Genomic DNA, 18932 nt, shown 5'->3' with positions numbered 1-18932 from the left:
AAATGCAGGCAACTGGGACTAGCTTAGGGGTTTAAAAAAGGAAGGGCAACATGGACAAGTTGGGCCGAAGAGCCTGTTTCCATGCTGTAAACCTCTATTACTCTATGACCAGTGGTGCAATGCATTTACTTATCGTGGCTCCTTTGACAGCACTTTCCAAAACTGCAACCTCTACCATCTAGAAGGATAACCATGATGTGGAGATGCCATCGTTCGCCTGGGGTGGGCACAGTAAAAAGTCTCACAACACCGGGTTAAAGTTTAACAGGTTTATTCGGAATCACGAGCTTTGGAAGTACTGTTCCTTCATCAGGTGAGTGGAGAGATAGGTTCACAAACATGACATATACAGGCAAAGACACAATTGCAAGATGATTACAGATTGGAATGTGAAGAATGATTGGAATGTGAGTCTTTACTTGATTACCTGTAGAGACTTGCATTCTTCACGCTGTGTCTTTACCTATAAATGCCGCATTTGTGAACCTACCTCTCCATTCACCTGATGAAGGAGCAGCGCTCTGAAAGCTCGTGATTCCAAATAAACCTGTTGGATGTTAACCTGGTGTTGTGAGACTTCTTACGAGAAGGATAATGGCGGCAGGTGGCTGGGAGCGTTACCAATCCCAAGTTCACATCCAAATCACCCTGACTTGGAACTATAATCATTCTTTCTTCATTGTCGCGAGGTTGAATTCTGGAACTCCGAGCTGACAGCAGTGTGGGGTCACGCACAGTGTGTGAACTGCAGTGGTTCAAGATGGTGGCTCACCTTCTCAAGGGCAATTCGGAATGGGCAGCAGAAGCTGACCTTGCCAGTGGTGCCCGCACTCTAGGAATGTTGAAAAAAACATGCAAAAAATCAAGCGGTTATGATTATGATGGGTTTGTAAAAAGCTATATAAAATGTAGAAGCATGGAAACGTTTTCATTAACTAGCACACAGGTTTAATTTCATCAATAAGTCAGATTGACATTTATTGTGCATCCCTAGCTCTGATGTCAAGCTGATGATGGGCCTTCGAAATGAATTTTTAATTTAAAATAATAACTTTTTTCTCAGAGATAATTTACTGAGGATTGAAGTAAGTCTGTTCAGCTGCATTGCAGCGTGATCGTTATTCTTAACTATGCCCTGAGCCATCATGTGAATATTAGGACTGCAAGGCTCAAGTTTTCATACCTCCTGATTTCACTTTATCATTTAGCTGTGGATATCAGAAGCAAATAAATATTTTGACAAAAGTGCATTTCCTTTAGGTCCCCAAGGAGTGTCTGATGTTTGTGACAGGTAGACCCGTCACAGTGTCACTTAGCAGACTGCTGGCGGGGATCTACAAGCAAGTTTAGTTATTCAGAGCTAGTGCCCTTGTTACAGTGAAATTGGTACTGAAGTGCGTTAAATTATATTGCCACTGCAATGTGGGGAAGTTTAGACTGCAGAAAGCAATAGGATATTTCAATTTCATTAAACCTCCATGCGTTTTTACAGAACATACCCGATACACATACATTAAATCTACCGATTCACACTATCAACTTAACAATAGCTTCTTCCCTGCTGCCATCAGACTTTTAAATGGACCTATTATATGTTAAGCTGATCTTTTTCTTACACCCTAGCTGTAACTGCAACATTATAGTCTGCACTCTCTCCTTTCCTTCTCCCCTATCTACTCTATGATTGATATATTCTGTCTGTATAGCACCCATGAAACAATACTTTTCACTGTATCCTAATACATGTGACGATAATAAATTGAATCAAATCAAATATTCTGTCATAGAGTCATAGAATCATAGAAACCCTACAGTGCAGAAAGAGGCCATCTGGCCCATCAAGTCGGTACCGACCACAATCCCACCCAGGCCTTTCCTCTATATCCCTGCATATTTACCTGCTAATCCCTCCAACCTACACATCTCGGGACACTAAGGGGCAATATTAGCATGGCCAATGAACTCGCACATCTTTGTTCGGCCCGCAGTGTCCGTGTTAGCTCCGTAAAGGAGTGAGACACCTCCTGCCGTTCCCTCCCCTTTCCCAAAACAACCCTGCCCCAAAGATGGGCAGGTAGCTAAGGCTGTGAAGGCCCTACAGGCATATGTGAAGAAAAGTAAGGATGACATTCCTGAATGAAGATGAGAATATTTTGCTGAACGTCAATTGATAGGTACTACTTTTACTGATTTTGAATAGCAGTGTCCTGCCCAAGCATAACTTCAACTCCTTTGGATTCCAGTCCCCTTGAGATACTGGACAACATTCATTTTGGTAAAAGAAATATGGGGAGACAATACAGGCTCAATGGTCCAACTTTGAGGAGAATACAGAAGCAGAGGGACCTCTGGGTTCAAGTGGATAATTCTGTCAATGTGACAAGACAGTCTGAAACAGTTGTTAAAAAGGTTTATCGGACCCTTGAGTTTATAAAGAGAGGCAGAGTATAAAGGCAAGGAGGTGATGCTACATCTCTACAAATCATTAGTCAAACCCATTTGAAGTATTGTGTTCAGTTCTGGGCACCTTATTTAAGGAAGGACTTCAAAGCCCTGGAGAGTGCAAAGGAGATTTACGAGAATGATACCAGGAATGAGGAATTTTAGGTACCAGGAAAGATTAGAGAAATTGGGCCTATTCTCCTTGGAGCAGAGAAGTGTCCTTATTGTGGTGTTCAAAATTATGAACAATTTTGACAGGGTAAAGAATGATATTCTGTTTTCACTCGTTGGTATGTCAATGTGTGGGGATCACAATTTCAAGATGGCCAGTAAGAGAGCGAGGGATGAGATGAGGAGAAACTTTTTCACTCAGAGAGTTGTTGGGATCTGGAATGTGTGGCTTGGGAGAGTGGTGGAGGCAGATTCCACAGGAGGTTTCAGAAGAGAGCTGGATAGATATTTGAAAGTGATGAATTTAGAGGGCTATGGAGATAGGACTGGGGAATAGGACTAACTGGATAGTTCTTTTGGGAGCCGATGCAGACACAATGGACTGAATGGCCTCCTACTGCACTGTAAAATGCTATGATTCTATAATGTTCTGTCAGCCTTTTTAATTACTTTTTGTGTGAGTTGACTAGCTTTTAGGGATATCTGTACTTGGCCCCTAAGTCTCTCTGGTCATTCAGAATGCCTAGCTCCCTGCCATTCCAAAAATATTGTTGCTTAGGCTCACTCTGCCCATATTTAATTCCATCTGCTAGAGTTCTGCTTGCCCACACTTCATCTACCAATGCTTCTTTGCAACTTTCTGCTCCCGCTGCACAATTTGCTCTGCCACCTAATTTAGACACACGGTTCCCTATTCCTTCATCAAAATCATTCCATAATGAAAGCTGAGGCCTCTGTGCAGATTATTGGAAAATAGCTCCAGTCACATCCAGCCAATTAGAGTTCATACTCATTATCCTTACTTTCTATCTTCTGCCTCCTAACCAAATCCCCAGCTAACTGAGAAGCTATCACCAATTCCATTTGTTCTTATTTTTGTTACAAGTCTTGCATGTGAAACCTTGCCTATCGTCCTCTGAAAATCAATGGAAATAACATCCATAAGGCACTCCCTTATCTCCCATGTTGGTTGGCTGCTAAACGTATTCAGCTAGAGTTCATGGACAGGACTTATCCTTTGCAAATTTATCATGGCTCTGACCAGCACATTTTTGTCCAAATGGTCAGTCCTTTATATGGGATCAAGTAGTTTTCTCAGATCTGATGTTATGATAATAAACGTGTAATTTCCAAGATTACCTCTCCTACCCCCATCTTAAGTAATTGGGTTGGAGTGACATCGATCAAATAATCTCTTCTTCTTTACTGATGTTGGTTGGCAGGTGAATCTTGGCCAAGTCACTGGGAGAGGTTTTTTGCTTTATTAATGGTGACATGGAATATTTTATGTCCACTTGAGTGGGCAAAACACAGTCTAGGTTTGATGTTTCATCTGAAAGGTAGCACCTCGTACAGTGCAGCAGTCTCACACTTGCAGTGCAGCGAAATTTAAACCAGTTGAGTCAGCTTGGGTTATTTTCATTGCATAGTAAATTCACAAGCTTTCGGGGTTTGCCCCTTCGTCAGGTGAATGGAGAGTTCTGGCCTCAGACAGAGCATATAACAGCACAGACAGTTTACAGATTACTGATTGGTAATCATTCAGTAATCATTCTAATCAGTAATCTGTAAACTGTGCTGTTATATGCTCTGTCTGAGGCCAGAACTCTCCATTCACCTGACGAAGGGGCAAACCCCGAAAGCTTGTGAGTTTACTATCAAATAAATCGGTTGGACTTAAACCTGGTGTTGTCAGACTTCTTACTGTGTTTACCCCAGTCCAACGCTAGCAGCTCCACATCATTATTTTCATTGGAGCAGAGAAGACTGAGGGCTGACCTGATTAAAGTGTACAAGATTGTGAACAGAGTGGATAAGGAGTAGCTGTTCCCTTAGTTGAATGGTCAGGCACGCGGGAACACAGATTCAAGGTGAGGGGCAGAGGGTTTGGGGGGGGATGTAAGGAAAAACTTATTTACCCAGAGAGCGGTGACGGCCTGGAATGCAGTGATGATAGTCTGAAATGTGTTGCTGAGAAGGTGGTAGAGGCCGGTTGCTTCACATCCTTTAAAAAGTACCTGGAAGAGTACTTGGCAAGTCATAACATCCAGGGCTATGGGCCAAGTGCTAGTAGATGGGATTAAGTGAGAGTTCAGGTCTTTCCGTTGTAACATAAAGCAGGAACTGATTCATCTGGCAGCTTGTGGCTGTTCGAATGACCCATTGTCCCATCTAACAAAAGTTAAGGTTGACCATTCATCTTGGTTAGAATAAGCATTTAGAGCTTCAAGGTTTTAGGTCGTGTCCAGATCACCAACAACCTGTCCTGGTCGCTCCACGCCGACACTATAGTTAAGGAAACCCACCAACACCTTGACTTTCTCAGAAGACTAAGAAAATTTGGCATTATTTTATAGACTTATATAAGTTCACCCTTAAGTCTCCTATGCTCTAGGGAAAAAAGTCCCAGTCTATTCAGTCTCTCCTTATAACTCAAACCATCAAGACCCGGTAACATCCTAGTAAATCTTTTCTGCACAATTTCTAGTTTAATAATATCTTTTCTATAATAGGGATACGTCAGAGGGAGCAGAGGAACACCTGAGTTAAACCTCAGGAGTCATTAAGATCTCTGAAATCACCAGCAACTCATTTTCAAAGAGTCGAGCTGGTACAGACTCAATGGGCCGAAGGGCCCTTTCCAAACTGTACAATTCTATGATTCTATGAAACCTGGATTGTGTGCTCAAGTCACTGGGGCTGAAACTTCAACTGACAACATTCTGATGCAGAGATGACATTACTACCATTCAGTTCAGAGAATTTATCAAAGTGCACATTAGATTAAATTGGAAATGTCTGATGGCCATAAATTCCAGTTGAGGTATCCTGGGGTTGAGGAAGGTGCTCTCTGAATATCAGTTTGTTTTTCTTTCTGTCAGTGCTCAGTTAGCTAATGTTGTGACCACAGCTACCAGTATATCTCCCTCCGATTACTATTTTAATCTTCGGATCCTGCCACATTCATCAATTTAGCAGCAGCAACATCAAAATCGCTGTTCCAAATCAAAGGGGCCAAGGCATATTTTCTCCACGTTTCATGTGAAATTTAGCATGGTCTAATCTAATGCTTCATCTCATATTTTTGTATCCTACTGTGAAGTCATATAGCTAAATTGGTTCTCTAATTTTCTTGTGAGAAAAACTTTTTGATCTGATTTGATTTATTATTGTCACGTGTATTAGTATACAGTGAAAAGTATTGTTTCTTGCGCGCTACACAGACAAGGCATACCATACATAGAGAACGAAAGGAGAGAGGGAGGAACTTCTTCACTCAAAGGGTGGTGAATCTCTGGAATTCTCTGCCCGTTGAAGTGGTGGAGGCTGCCTCGCTAAATATTTTTAAGAAGCGGGTTGATGGGTTCTTGATAAGAGAGGGGATTAAGGGCTATGGGGAGAGGGCGGGAAAGTGGAACTGAGCCACGACAGATCAGCCATGATCTTATTGAATGGCGGGGCAGGCTCAAAGGGCTAGATGGCCTACTCCTGCTCCTATTTCTTATGTTCTTATGTTCTTAATGTAATATTACAGTCATAGCTCGGGTGTAGAGAAAGATCAACTTAATGCAAGGGTGGTCTATTCAAAAGAGCAGCAGCAGGAAAGAAGCTGTTCTTGAGTTGGTTGGTGCATGACCTCAGACTTTTGTATCCTTTTCCCGATGGAAGAAGGTGGAAGAAAGAATGTCTGGGGTGCATGGGGTCCTTAATTATGCTGGCTGCTTTGCTGAGACAGCGGCAAGTGTAGACAGAGTCAATGGATGGGAGGCTGATTTGCGTGATGATTGGGCTACATTCACAATCTTTTGTAGTTTCTTGTGGTTTTGGGTCGAGCAGGAGCCATACCAAGCTGTGATACAACCAGAAAAAATGGTTTCTATGGTGCATCTGTAAAAGTTGGTCAGAGTCATAGCTGATGTGCCAAATTTTCTTAGTCTTCTGAGAAAGTAGAGGCATTGGTGGATTTTCTTGACTATAGTGTTGGGGTGCAGAGACCAGGACAGCTTGTTGGTGATCTGGACACCACCTGAAAACTTGAAGCTCTAAAAGCTTATTCTAACTAAGATGAACAGTCAATCTTGACTTTTGTTAGTTGGAACAGTGGGTTATTCGAACAAAATAATTGCCACAAGTTGCCCTGATGAATCAATTCCTGCTTCATGTTATAATAAAATTACAATTAATTGTTTTGTTTTGAAACAAAATACACCTGTTAAACATTCAGAAATGAACTGGTGAAGCACTACTAAAGACCTTCATAAGACATTTGCAAATGAGTTGCTGGTGATTTCAGAGGTCTTAATGACTCCTGAGGTTTAACTCAGGTGTCCCATTGCTCCCTCTGATGTATCCCTATTGTAGAAAAGATATTATTCTGAGTGCAGAAAAGATTTACGAGGATGTTACCGGGAATTGATGGATTGAGTTATCAGGAGAGGCTGGATAGACTGGGACTTTTTTCCCTGGAGCATAAGAGGCTGAGGGGTGATCTTATAGTGGTCTATAAAATAATGAGGGGCATGGATCAACTAGATAGTCAATATCTTTTCCCAAAGGCAGGGGAGTCTAAAACTAGAGGGTATAGGTTTAAGGTGAGAGGGAAGATATACAAAAGAGACCAGAGGGGTAATTTTTTCACACAGAAGGCAGAGGGTAGTCTGGAACAAGCTGCCAGAGGTGTTAGTAGAGGCGGGTCCAATTTTGTCTTCTAAAAAGCATTTAGAGAGTTACATGGGTAAAATGGCTATAGAGGGGCTTGGGCCAAACATGGGCAATTTGGACTAGCTTAGGGCAGCATGGACAAATTGGGCCAAAGGGCTTGTTTCCATGCTGGAAACCTCTATGACTCTATCCAATCAATGGTTATCACGACCTTTATGAGGTTGACCCTCAACCGCCCTCGTGCAACTAGAGATGGGCAATAAATACTAGCCAGCCAGTGATGCTCATGTCCCACAAATGAAAAAAAATGCACCAGCAGATAGCTGAGCAGTCAATGAATGAGGGTGTGGTGATCACTGCAAGTTGAGTTTTTTTTCTCCTCTGCAGTGCACACTTGCCAGTGGCTGGCACCCATCCTGGGTATTTGAGAGGATGGCGGACGTAGTAACAGTTTTGTGTTTCTTTCTCTCTTTCAGCTGGCAATCATGAAAACCAGGGGCAGTTGTCGGTAAGCAAAATTGTGAAGGAAACCGGGAATGAGAAAGGTAATGCATGTCCCTTGATAGGAAACATCTGGATTGATTGTAACATCTTGCTCTTGTGTTAAACTCATGTTTGAAAACAGCTTAGGGATTTAGAAATGGAAGTTATTTTCTTAGGAGAATAGGTGCGGTCCCTGAGGAAATTGCCAACATGGTTACAGTTAGTGAGTGAATTGCTCAGCTGCATCATGAAGTAGTCAGTGACTAATGTTAATATGAAGATCGACTGCAATGCTTTTATTTTCTTAAATTCTTCACTGCAATCTTTTTAGAACGGTTGTCTCTATCTGTTTCACCGACCTCACCCATGTAATTGCCTAAATGCTTTTTAAAAGACAAAATTGTACCTGCCTCTAATACTACCTCTGGCAGCTGGTTCCAGACACTCAGTGCCCTCTATGTGAAAAAATTGCTCCTTTGGACCCTTTTGTATCTCTCCCTCTCATTTTAAACTTATGGGCCCTCTAGTTTTAGACTCCCCTACCTTTGGGAAAAGATATTGACCATCTAGCTGGTCTACGCCCCTCACTATTTTAAAAACCTCTATAAGATCACCCCTAAGTCTCCTACGTTCCAGGGGAAAAAAAATGTCCCGGTCTATCCAGGCTCTTCTTATAACTCAAACCATCAAGTCCTGTTAGCATCCTGGTAAATCTTTTTTGCACTCTTTCTAGTTTAATAACATCTCAAATTCTTCTACCTTCTCAGTTGGGTATATAAGATTGAGCAGCACTACTTCAAGGAGGATTAGGGATGTCCTGTCTGATATTTAACCCTCAGTCAACATCACTGAAATGAATTATTGCCTGATTGCCATTTTATTGTGGGACCTTCATGCCCCCAAATTTGGCTGTTGCCTTTCCTTTATTATGACGGTGACTACACTTGGGAAGTATTCAGTATTTGTAAAGCGCATTGAGAATGCTCTGATATCATGGAACACATTATAAAACTGTAAGCATTTTCTTTTTTTTTCCAATTCATTTGTGGGACATGGGTGTCGTTGGCTGGCCATTCCAAGTTGCCCTTGGAGGGCAATTGAGAGTCAACCACATTGCTGTGGGTCTGAAGTCACATGTAAGTCAGACCGGGTAAGGACAGCAGATTTCCTTCCCCAAAGGGCATTAGTGAACCAGATGGGTCTTTCTGAAAATGGTTTCATGGTCATCAGTTCATTAGTAGATTCTTAGTTCCAGATATCTTTATTTGAATTCAAATTCCACTATTTGCCGTGGTGGGATTCGAACTTGGGTCCCCATAACATTAGCTGAATTTCTGAATTAATAGTCTAGTGATAACACCACGAGGCCACCACCTCCCCATCTTCTTATAGGATATTAAAATGTACAAGAAAAAGAAAGGCAAATCTGAAATCCTTTGAAACCAGAAACACAAATTCTTGAGCAGAAATCTACACCGCAACATTGGATCATAAGACGATAAGACAGAGGAGCAGAATTAGGCCAGTCAGCCATTGAGTCAGCTCCGCCATTCAATCATGGCTGATATTTTTCTTATCCCCATTCTCCTGTCTTTTCCCCATAACCCCTGGTCCGCTTATTAATCAAGAACCTATCTATCTCTGTCTTAAAGACACTCAATGATCTGGCCTCCACAGCCTTCTGCAGCAAAGAGTTCCAGTTAGTGGAGTATTGAGGGTGTATTGAGAGAGTGCAGCATTGTTTGAAGAGGAACATTGAATTGAAACCTGTCTGCTTACTCAAGTGACTCCATGGCACTGTTTTAAGTGTTCGTCTGATATTCTGGGCAACATTTTTCCCTCAACCGCCACAAAAAACAGATTATCTGCATTTGCTGTGTTTCCTTAGAAAAAGAGATGATTGCCATTGATTGTTAAGTGCTTGGGATGAGTTAAGGATGTGATAAAGTGCTAGGTAGCTTCCTTCTTTAATGCTACTTCAGACTGTACTATCACAACTGTTAGTGGTTAGCAATGCTGCCTCAGCTCCAGGGGTCTCAGTTCAAACCTGGCCTTGAGTGAGTCAGCACATTCTCCCTATGTCTACGTGAGTTTCCTCTGTGTTTTAAGATGTCTGGGTTAGCCATGCCAAAAGGCCCCTTAGTGTTCAATGATATGTAGGCTAGATGAATTAGCTATGGTTAACGTGTGGGCTACCCCACACATTAATACGATAGGATGGGGAGAGAGGGCCTGGGTAAGGTACGCTATCAAAGAGTCAATGCAGACTCAAGGGACTAAATGGTCTCTTCTGCACTGTCGGGATTCTATGAAAATGGAGACCAAAGCTCCGAAAGGTAAATTTAGGACAGATAGTGGGAAATTATTTGCACAGAGGGATCAATTCAAGGTTTTCTCATTCATTCAAAAATATACTTTTGAATGAATGAGAAAACCTTGAATTGTTTAAGAAACAGTTGCGTTTTGTGAGATGTGGGGTGGGAAAATTGTTGGTTTTACTCTTAGACAGAAAAGTAGAAACATAGAAGATAGGAGCAGGAGGAGGCCATTTGGCCCTTTGAGTCTGCTCCGCCATTCATCATGATCATGGCTCATTATCCAACTCGATAACCTAATCCTGCTTTCTCCTCATAACCTTTGATTCCATTCGCCCCAAGTGCTATATTTAGCCACCTGTTGAATACATTCAATGTTTCGGCCTCAATTAGTTCCTGTGGTAATGAATTCCATACTAATGGATGAGTAGGATAAATTAAAAAGGCCTTTCACATCTGCCAAGTTCTGTTTTATTTGTTGGCGTTCTGGAATTATACTGGTATTTTAATAATTGAATCTTTTGATTTTTTTTCCATTTGTAATAATTGTGTAATTGTGTGTTAAAATAAATTGCTTGGTAGGAAATAATTGCAAGCTAGGATCTTTCTAGTCTAAAGACATTGTAATGAGAAACTTCAGCCACATAGATAGTTTGAGTAAGTTGGGGCTGTTCTGCTTGGGAAAGGGAAGGTTAGAGGAGATTGGTCGATTTATTCAAGAAGATGAGAGGTCTATTTGATTTGATTTGATTTAGTATTGTCGCATGTATTAGTATACAATGAAAAGTATTGTTTTTTGCGTGCTATACAGACAAAGCATACCATTCATAGAGAAGGAAAAGATAGAGTGCAGAATGCAGTGTTACAGTCAAAGCTAGAATGTAGAAAAAGATTAACTTCGTGCAAGGTAGGTCCATTCAAAGAAGTCTGTTGGCAGCAGGGAAGAAGCTGTTCTTGAGTTGGTTGATACGTGACCTCAGACTTTTGTATCTTTTTTCCGATGGAAGAAGGTGGAAGAGAGAATGTCTGGGGTGTGTGGAGTCTTTAATTGTGTTGGCTGCTTTTCTGAGGCAGCGGGAAATAGAAATTGTGTCAGTGGAAGGGAGGCTGGTTTACATGATGGATTGGGCTACATCACGACCCTTTGTAGTTCCTTGCGGTCTTGGGCAGAGCAGGAGCCATACTAAGCTGCGATGCAACAGAAAAGGATGTTTTCTATGGTGTATCTTTAAAAGTTGGTGAGAATCGTAGCTGACATGTCAAATTTCCTTTGTCTTCTGAGAAAGTAGAGGCGCTGGTGTCCTTTCTTAACTATAGTGTTGGAGGACAGGCTGATGGTGATCTGGCCACCTAAAAATCTGAAGCTCTCAACCATTTTTACTTTGTCCCATTGATGTAGATAGGGGCATGTTTTCCTTTATGCTTCCTGAAGTCGATGACTATCTCCTTCATTTTGTTGACATTGAGGGAGAGATTATTATCATCGCACCAGTTCACCAGATTCTCTACCTCATTCCTGTACTCTGTCTCGTCATTGTTTGAGGTCCGACCCACCACGGTGGTGTCATCAACAAACTTGAAAATTGACTTGGAGGGGAATTTGGCCACACAGTCATCAGTGTATAAGGAGTAGTCTGCACAAGTGGAAAGGGGGAAACTGTTCCCATTGGTGGAAGAACCAGACGACAGTGCTTTAAAGTGTTTCGCGAAAGAAGAAATGGCAAGATCAGAAAAGGCTTCTGTATGGAGTGAGGATCTGGAATGCACTGCCTGAGAGCCTGGTGAAGGCAGGTTCACACAAGGCGTTCATCATTAAAGAGAGCAAAATGTGCAGGGCTTGAAGGGGAAAGGCGGGGGAATGGGACTTGAAGAGTTTCCCTTGCAGAGAGCTAGCTCAATCACAATGGGCTGAATGTCCTCTTACAGTGCTGCAACCAATCCCTGGCCCTATAACATAATCATTTGATACCTCATCAGTTTTCCAAGCGATTTAGGTTTCAATGTAGTCAATGTTGTGATCCAGAATCATAGAATTACTACAGCACAGAAGGAGGCCATTCGGCCCATCAAACCTGCACCAACAACAATCCCACCCATAACCCCATGCATTTACCTAGCTACTCCTCCTTGACACTAAGGGGCAATTTACATGATCAATCCACCTAACCTGCACATCTTTGGATTGTGGGAGGAAACCAGAGTGCCTGGAGGAAACCCATGCAGACACAGGAGAATGTGCAGACTCTGCACAGACAGTGACCCAAGCCAGGAATTGAACCCGGGTTCCTGGCAGTGTGAGGAGCAGCGCTAACCACTATGCTGTCCCTGAGAAGCACTCGTTTCGAATGCCTGGTATTATAAACCAGTGTTGTTTATTTGTAGCTAACCCGGACCTTGGAAGGAAAGCACTTATGAGATTGATAACCAGGATTTTAGAAACAGACCCTTACTGGTAGGTGCACAGCTGCTCCTAATCTTTCCAGAACAGTATAGATATAAAACATGTTTATCTGAAAATAAATAGTCATCATTTGGATAATGTACTGTTGCATTAATGGAATGTTGAGAGGACACTGCAACTTATTGCAAAGATTCAGTGAGAAGTCTCACAACACCAGGTTAAAGTCTAACAGGTTCATTTAGTAGCATGAGTTTTTGGAGCACTATCCCTTCATCAGGTGAGTGCTCCTCTTGAAAGGGCAGCATTCCGAAAGCTTGTGCTACTAAGTAAACCTGTTGGAATTTAAGCTGGTGTTGTGACACTCCTTACTGTCACCCCCCAGACCAACACCAGCAACTCCACATCATTGCAAAAATTAATATTGTAGGGACGTGATCAGCCGTTGCACGAAACAATAAGGTGACCAGAAAAGTATTACAGCTCAGGAAGCCTCCAAAAGAGTTTCTGTAACATTTCAGGAGGAATTCATTGTTGTAAGGTTCATTACAATCTTTTCTTTCAGATATGGATAAACAAGCACGGGGCAATTTTCAGTCTGTGCTCACCGTTAGAGAGGACAGTGACACGAAGGGAAAATACGGCAAGGATTAGGAAACCCAATTCTCGTTGGCGAGAATGCATTCCCCTGATTTTCCTCGCCTTTATCAGTCACGTCAAAGGTTCACGCCCACAAAGGGAAAGAATTTCATTTTGATGGTCTACATACGTTTCAATTTAATTACCCACAGCACGTTGGCACATTGGTTAGCACTGCTGCCTCACAGCGCCAGAGACCCGGATTCCATTCCCAGCCTTGGGTGACTGGCTGTGTGGAGTCTGCATGTTCTCCCTGTGTCTGCATGGGTTTCCTCCAGGTGCTGCCATTTACCCCCACAGTCCAAAGATGTGTGGGTTAGGTTGACTGGCCATGCTAAACCGGAACTTTAGGAACTTTCAAGTGGTTATTGGATAGGCACATGGAGCACTCCAGATTTATAGGGAGGGGATAGCTTGATCCTGGGATTGGACATAGCTCAGCACAACGTTGAGGGCCGAATGGCTTGTACTGTGCTGTAATGTTCTATGCTCTATGCTCTAAATTACCCCTTAGCGTCAGGGGAACTAGCTAGACGAAATACATTGGGTTATGGGGATAGGGGCTGGGTGGGATTGTGGCGATGCAGACCCAATGGGCCGAATGGCTTCTGTCTGCACTGTAGGATTGATTCTATGATTCCATACACCCACCGCACCTCACCTCACTCAATATTCAAACATGTCCATGAGGTTTTAAACCAACTTTTTAAGCACGTCAGTTAGTTGACAGGATTCCTCCAGGTACAGGAAAGGTAAGCGTAGCCCCCTTGGGGAGTTGGGGGGGCGGCTGGGGAATGCCTGCACTGCTCTTTGGAAGTTGTGAGGTGGGGGGATCTTGTTATGTGTGGCGGGGGAAACAGGAGTGTGCTGAGGCCATTGAGTAGGAAATTTGCAGGCACAGGGGGAGCAGGTAGAGAAGGGGTTAACATTGGCAAAATGTCCGCAGTGTGTATGGGGAGGGGGCGGGTGGCAAGAAAGCTCCTGATGATTGTGAGAGTGGGAGAAAGCCCCTAATGCCTCCATGATTGATGGAGGGGAGACAGAGAGTTCCACTTCATTGCTGATGGGACATGCTTTAAAGATGGCGGTCATGTTTCTGTGGAGTAACCTTGCTGCCTCTATCAGGTCTCCCCCTCTAGATTGATGGTAAAAACCCCAGTCACTAATTTTTTTTCTCTGAGTACCTGAAAATGTGGACTAGAAACTGGGCTGTGCAGCTGGAAAGCTACTGGCCAGTTTTCAGTCTCCGCCTGACACTTTGAAAAAATAAGGGAAAATTTCACCTGACATTAATTTCTGTTCTCACTTCTGAGAACGTTTTTGAAGTTTTCTAGCTGTGACTCAGTCATTACACTCTCCTTTCTGAGCCCAGAAGTCGTGCAGGCAGAGGTGCTGCATTTCTGATGACGCATCAGAAAAGAGATCATAAGGTGTCCACATCATCAACAATCTGTCCTGGTCCCCCCAGGCTGACGCTTAAGAAAGTCCACCAATGCCTCTACTTTCCCAGAAGACTAAGAAAATTTGACATGTCAGGTGCAACTCTCACCAACTTTTAGAGATGCACCACAGAAAGCATTCTTTCCAGTTGTATCACAGCTTGTATGGCTCCTGCTCTGCCCAAGGCCACAAGAAACTACAAAGAATTGTGAATGTAGTTTAGTCAAAGCAACCTTCCATCCTTTGACTCTATCTACACTTCCCACTGCCTTGGAAATGCAGCCAGCATAATTGAGAACCCCCAGCACCCCGGACGTTCTCTCTTCCACCTTCTTCCATCGGAGAAAAAGCGACACAGGTCTGTGGTCACGTACCAACCGAGTCAAGAACAGTTTCTTCCCTGCTGCCATCAGACTTTTGAATGGACCTATCTTGCACTAAGTTGATCTTTCTGTACACCCTAGTTATGATGCACTCTTCTCCTTTCTTTCTCTGTGAACGGTATGCTTTTTTTTATTGTGCACAAGAAACAATACTTTTCACTGTATACTAATGCATGTCACAATAACAAATCAAATCAAATCAAATTATTGCTGAGAAGAACAGGGAAGTTGCAGCTGTTTGCAATATTTATCCCATAGCTAGCATCACTAAAACAGATCCTCTGGTCATTACCACATTGTTGCTTGTGGGAGTTTACAGCACACAATTGATTTCCATTTCTCCCGCATTACAACAATGAGTTCACTTCAAAGGCACTTCATTGACTTTGGGCACACCCGAAGGACACGCAATGTTCATTGCTTCTTCCTGACAGATTTCTGGTTGTAAATTTAAGGCAGTCTGTGGTACTGAGCGATGTTGTGGCTTTACAATGTTGTCAGAGGCACCTGAATGGGATTAGTGTTTGGAACTCACTACCATTTCCTTCTATGTACTAACCAGAAAAGAAAAATCCATTAGATTCATTGACTTCCCTTGTTCCACAGACCACGTAATATCTGCCCAATTGTGCAGTACATCCCCCGGGGGGACTTAAGTGCTTTGGCACGTTTTTTCTATGGTAAAGGTGCTACGTGAATGCAAGGATGTTGTTGTTGGTCAGGACTGGGTGCAAAAATATTAAGTGTTTTTATAAAATAAAGTGGGATGGGGGAAGAGAGAAGTAATCCAAATGGCAAACCTTCTAAAATAGAGGCCTTGAAACCTAAGTAACATTTCAAACCAAGAGTTGAAAGCTGGTGAGTGGTGTAATGATATTGAAGTCCCCAAACTCCAGGAAGTTCAGCGAGAAGAGTTATTTTTTATTCATTCATGGGAAATGGGTATCGTTGGTTGGCCAGCATTTATTGCCCATTCCTTGTTGCCCCAGAGAAGGTGGTGGTGAGCTGCCTCCTTGAAATGCTGCTGCAGTCCATGTGCTGTGGGTTGAGGGAATTCCAAGATTTTGACCCAGCGACTGCAAAGGAATGCCACTATATTTCCAAGTTGGGATGGTGAGAGGCTTGGAGGGGAACTTGCAGGTGGTGGTGTTCCCATTTATCTGCTGCCCTTGTCCCTCTAGATGGAAGTGGTTGTGGGTTTGGAAGGTGCTGTCTAAGGATCTTTGATGAATTGCTGCAGTGCATCTTGTAGACAGTATACACTGCTGCTACTGAGCGTCAGTGGTGGAGAGAGTGGATGTTTGTGGATGTGGTGACAGTCAAATGGGCTTGATTGACACGGATTAACATGCCAAATTTCCTTAGTCTTCTGAGAAAGTAGAAGGGCTTTCTTAACTATAGTGTCAGCATGTGGGGACTAGGACTGGTTTTGGTGATGAGGACACCTTAGCATAAATTGTTCATTGTCTGACCTATTTTTCTTTTTATTGAAGATAGTCTGCTACCTTCCACTTCATTGCTAAAAATCTGCTCAGGTCTTCCTATGCTACTGTTTATCTATGATTCTGTGATTCCTGTGCTACTGTTCATCTGCAAGACACCTTTCATTGACATAGTACCCTAATTATCTCACAGCTGTGACACATTCGTAAGCATCTTGGTGTTCTCGCCTCATCCTGTGTTTGTCAAAAGCTCTCTTATCTCAAAATGATAACTTGTAGGTATAAATTTGGTTTTCCCTTTCCACTTTACATTCCTGCAGTTCATATCATAACAAAGCTCTTGGCGACTTTAACAGCAAGTCAGCCGTGGAAACTTCTGCTCCAGGCGGAAAGTGATGACAACAGTGGCTGCAGAGGAAGTGTTTAAAAACGTGGAACAATATTTCTGTGACTGTACAGTCAAAATGCTGTTGGGAAATTAAAATGCCTATTTGTTTATTGTGGTTATCAACCGAACATAATTCGTAGGAGATGTGTAGCTCATAGAATCCTTATAGTGCAGGAAGAGGCCACTCGATCCATCGAGTCTGCACTGACACAGCATCGTACCCAGGCCCTCCCCCATCTCTTTCCCACAATGCCATGCCATTCGCTTTGAACACCAAGGGGCAATTTAGCATGGCTAATCCATCTAACCTGCACTTCTTTACACTGTGAGAGGAAACAGGAACACCCAGAGGAGACCCACGCAAATACAGGGAGAACGTGCAAACCCCCGAGGCTGGAACTGAACCCTGCTTCCTGGCGCTGTGAGGCAGCAGTGCTAAGCCCTGCCCTTAAACCCTTCCCCACTCTCGGTCAGGGTTGAAGGATCTCAGAGTTCTCAGAGGATTGAACATTAAAATTGAGCATTAGAGAACAGGGAGGCAAGTTTGGGAGTTGTTTTATGGAGATTAGTAAGAGAGGTCCAGTTGCATGGTGGCTGTGTTATTTGACTTATATTCCAGAGGCCTGGACCACTGACCAGAGACATGAGTTCAAATCTCCTCATGGCAGCTGGGAAGTTTAAACCCAATTAACTAAATAGAATCATAGAATCCTACAGTGCAGAAGAAGGCCATTCAGCCCATCGAGTCTGCACCAACCACAATCCGACCCAGGCCCTATCCTCATAACCCAATGCATCTGTCCTTGCTGGTCCCCCTGCCACCGTGGGGCAATTCAGCATGGGCAATGCACCTATCTTTGGATTTTGGGAGGAAACTTGAGCACCCGGAGGAAACCCACGCAGATATGGGAAGAATGTGCAGACTCCACTCAAACAGTGAGCCAAGCTGAGAATTGAACCTGGTCCCTGGCGCTGCGAGGCAGCAGTGCTAACCACAGTGCCACCGTGCTGCCCAATAAACCTGAAATAAAAAGCTATTATCAGTAATAGTGACCACAGAATTACCAAGTTGTCGTTAAAACCTTTCTGGTTCACTAATTCCTTTCCTTTAGGGAAGGGAATCTGCAATCCTGAATTGGTCTGGCTTATAAATGACTCCTGATCTGTAGCAAATGATCAATTCTTCCCTGACCTCCGAAAATTAGTCAAATAAGATGAATAATTAACAAGAAGCTCCTTGAGTTTGCAAAGAGGAATGATGAGTAAGCTTATTGTTAATCAGACGTTATAAGGAAAGCCATTTGGATTGTTTTTTTTACAGTTTGTTAACTGTAGGAAATCAATCTGGAACTTAAAAAAAAGCCTAAGCATTAGTGGATTGTGATAAAATATCATCTGCTGTGCAAATCAGGTGGGTTGGCCATGCTAACTTGTCCGTTAGTATCAGGGGATTAGCAGGGTCAATACATGGGGTTATGGGGATAGGGCCTGGATGGGATCGTTGTTGGTGCAGGCTTGTTGGGTTGAATGGCCTCCTTTTGTACCGTAGGGATTCTATGACTCACTGGCCAGAAGATCCTGCCCAAGGTCAATGGACCTTTGCACAGTTCATATCCCGCCCACTATGATGCCCCTGGCGTGCGGCCAGGAAAATTCCGCTTACTATATCCTTTAGGGAACGTTCTCTGCTGTCCTTACCTGATTTGGCCTATATCTGACTCTAGGTCCACAGCAATATGCTTCACCCTTAACTGCCCTTTGAAATGGCTGAGCAAGCTACTCAGTTGCAATGAAGAAGTTGGGTCATAATCATCTTCTCAGAGTCACTTAGTGACGGGCAGAAAATGCTGGCCTTGCTAGCGATGCCCATATCCTGCTTGTAATAACTGCACCAAATTACTTTATTTACACCATACATCAGCACACAGCCAGCTCTCCAGCTGCTCCCTGCTGAATGCAGGCTGGGAGTCTGACATACCTGCTTTAAATAGGGAGCATGAGGCTCCCTGATTTAACCATCAATTAGGACTTACCAGGTACCTCTTTTTGTGTAGGAATCATCAGGCTGTTCATACTCTAGCAAGCCAACTTCATTAGCCTGGCTGAAGTCATCACACTGCGAATAACTAAAAATATATTTTATGAAAAGAATTTAACTCTCTTAAGCTA

The 18932-nt window shown here is 43.1% G+C and overlaps 1 protein-coding gene across 2 annotated transcripts in view; it reads left to right on the top strand.

Moving 5' to 3' along the window:
- dhrsx (dehydrogenase/reductase (SDR family) X-linked) overlaps positions 1 to 18932 on the top strand; it is a 305898-nt gene that overhangs the window by 142225 nt on the left and 144741 nt on the right. For both annotated transcript variants that reach the window (XM_080197658.1, XM_080197657.1), the window contains exon 3: positions 7752 to 7820. In XM_080197658.1, the coding sequence (XP_080053784.1) occupies positions 7752 to 7820 (69 nt within the window). The remainder of the gene's footprint in view (positions 1 to 7751; positions 7821 to 18932) is intronic.

Source organism: Carcharhinus amblyrhynchos, chromosome 10, assembly GCF_965287045.1.
Source record: "Carcharhinus amblyrhynchos chromosome 10, sCarAmb.v2.hapA, whole genome shotgun sequence".
Lineage (NCBI taxonomy): Eukaryota > Metazoa > Chordata > Chondrichthyes > Carcharhiniformes > Carcharhinidae > Carcharhinus > Carcharhinus amblyrhynchos.
Note: the sequence above shows the minus strand (reverse complement) of the source record. Positions and strands in the feature narration are given on the sequence as shown.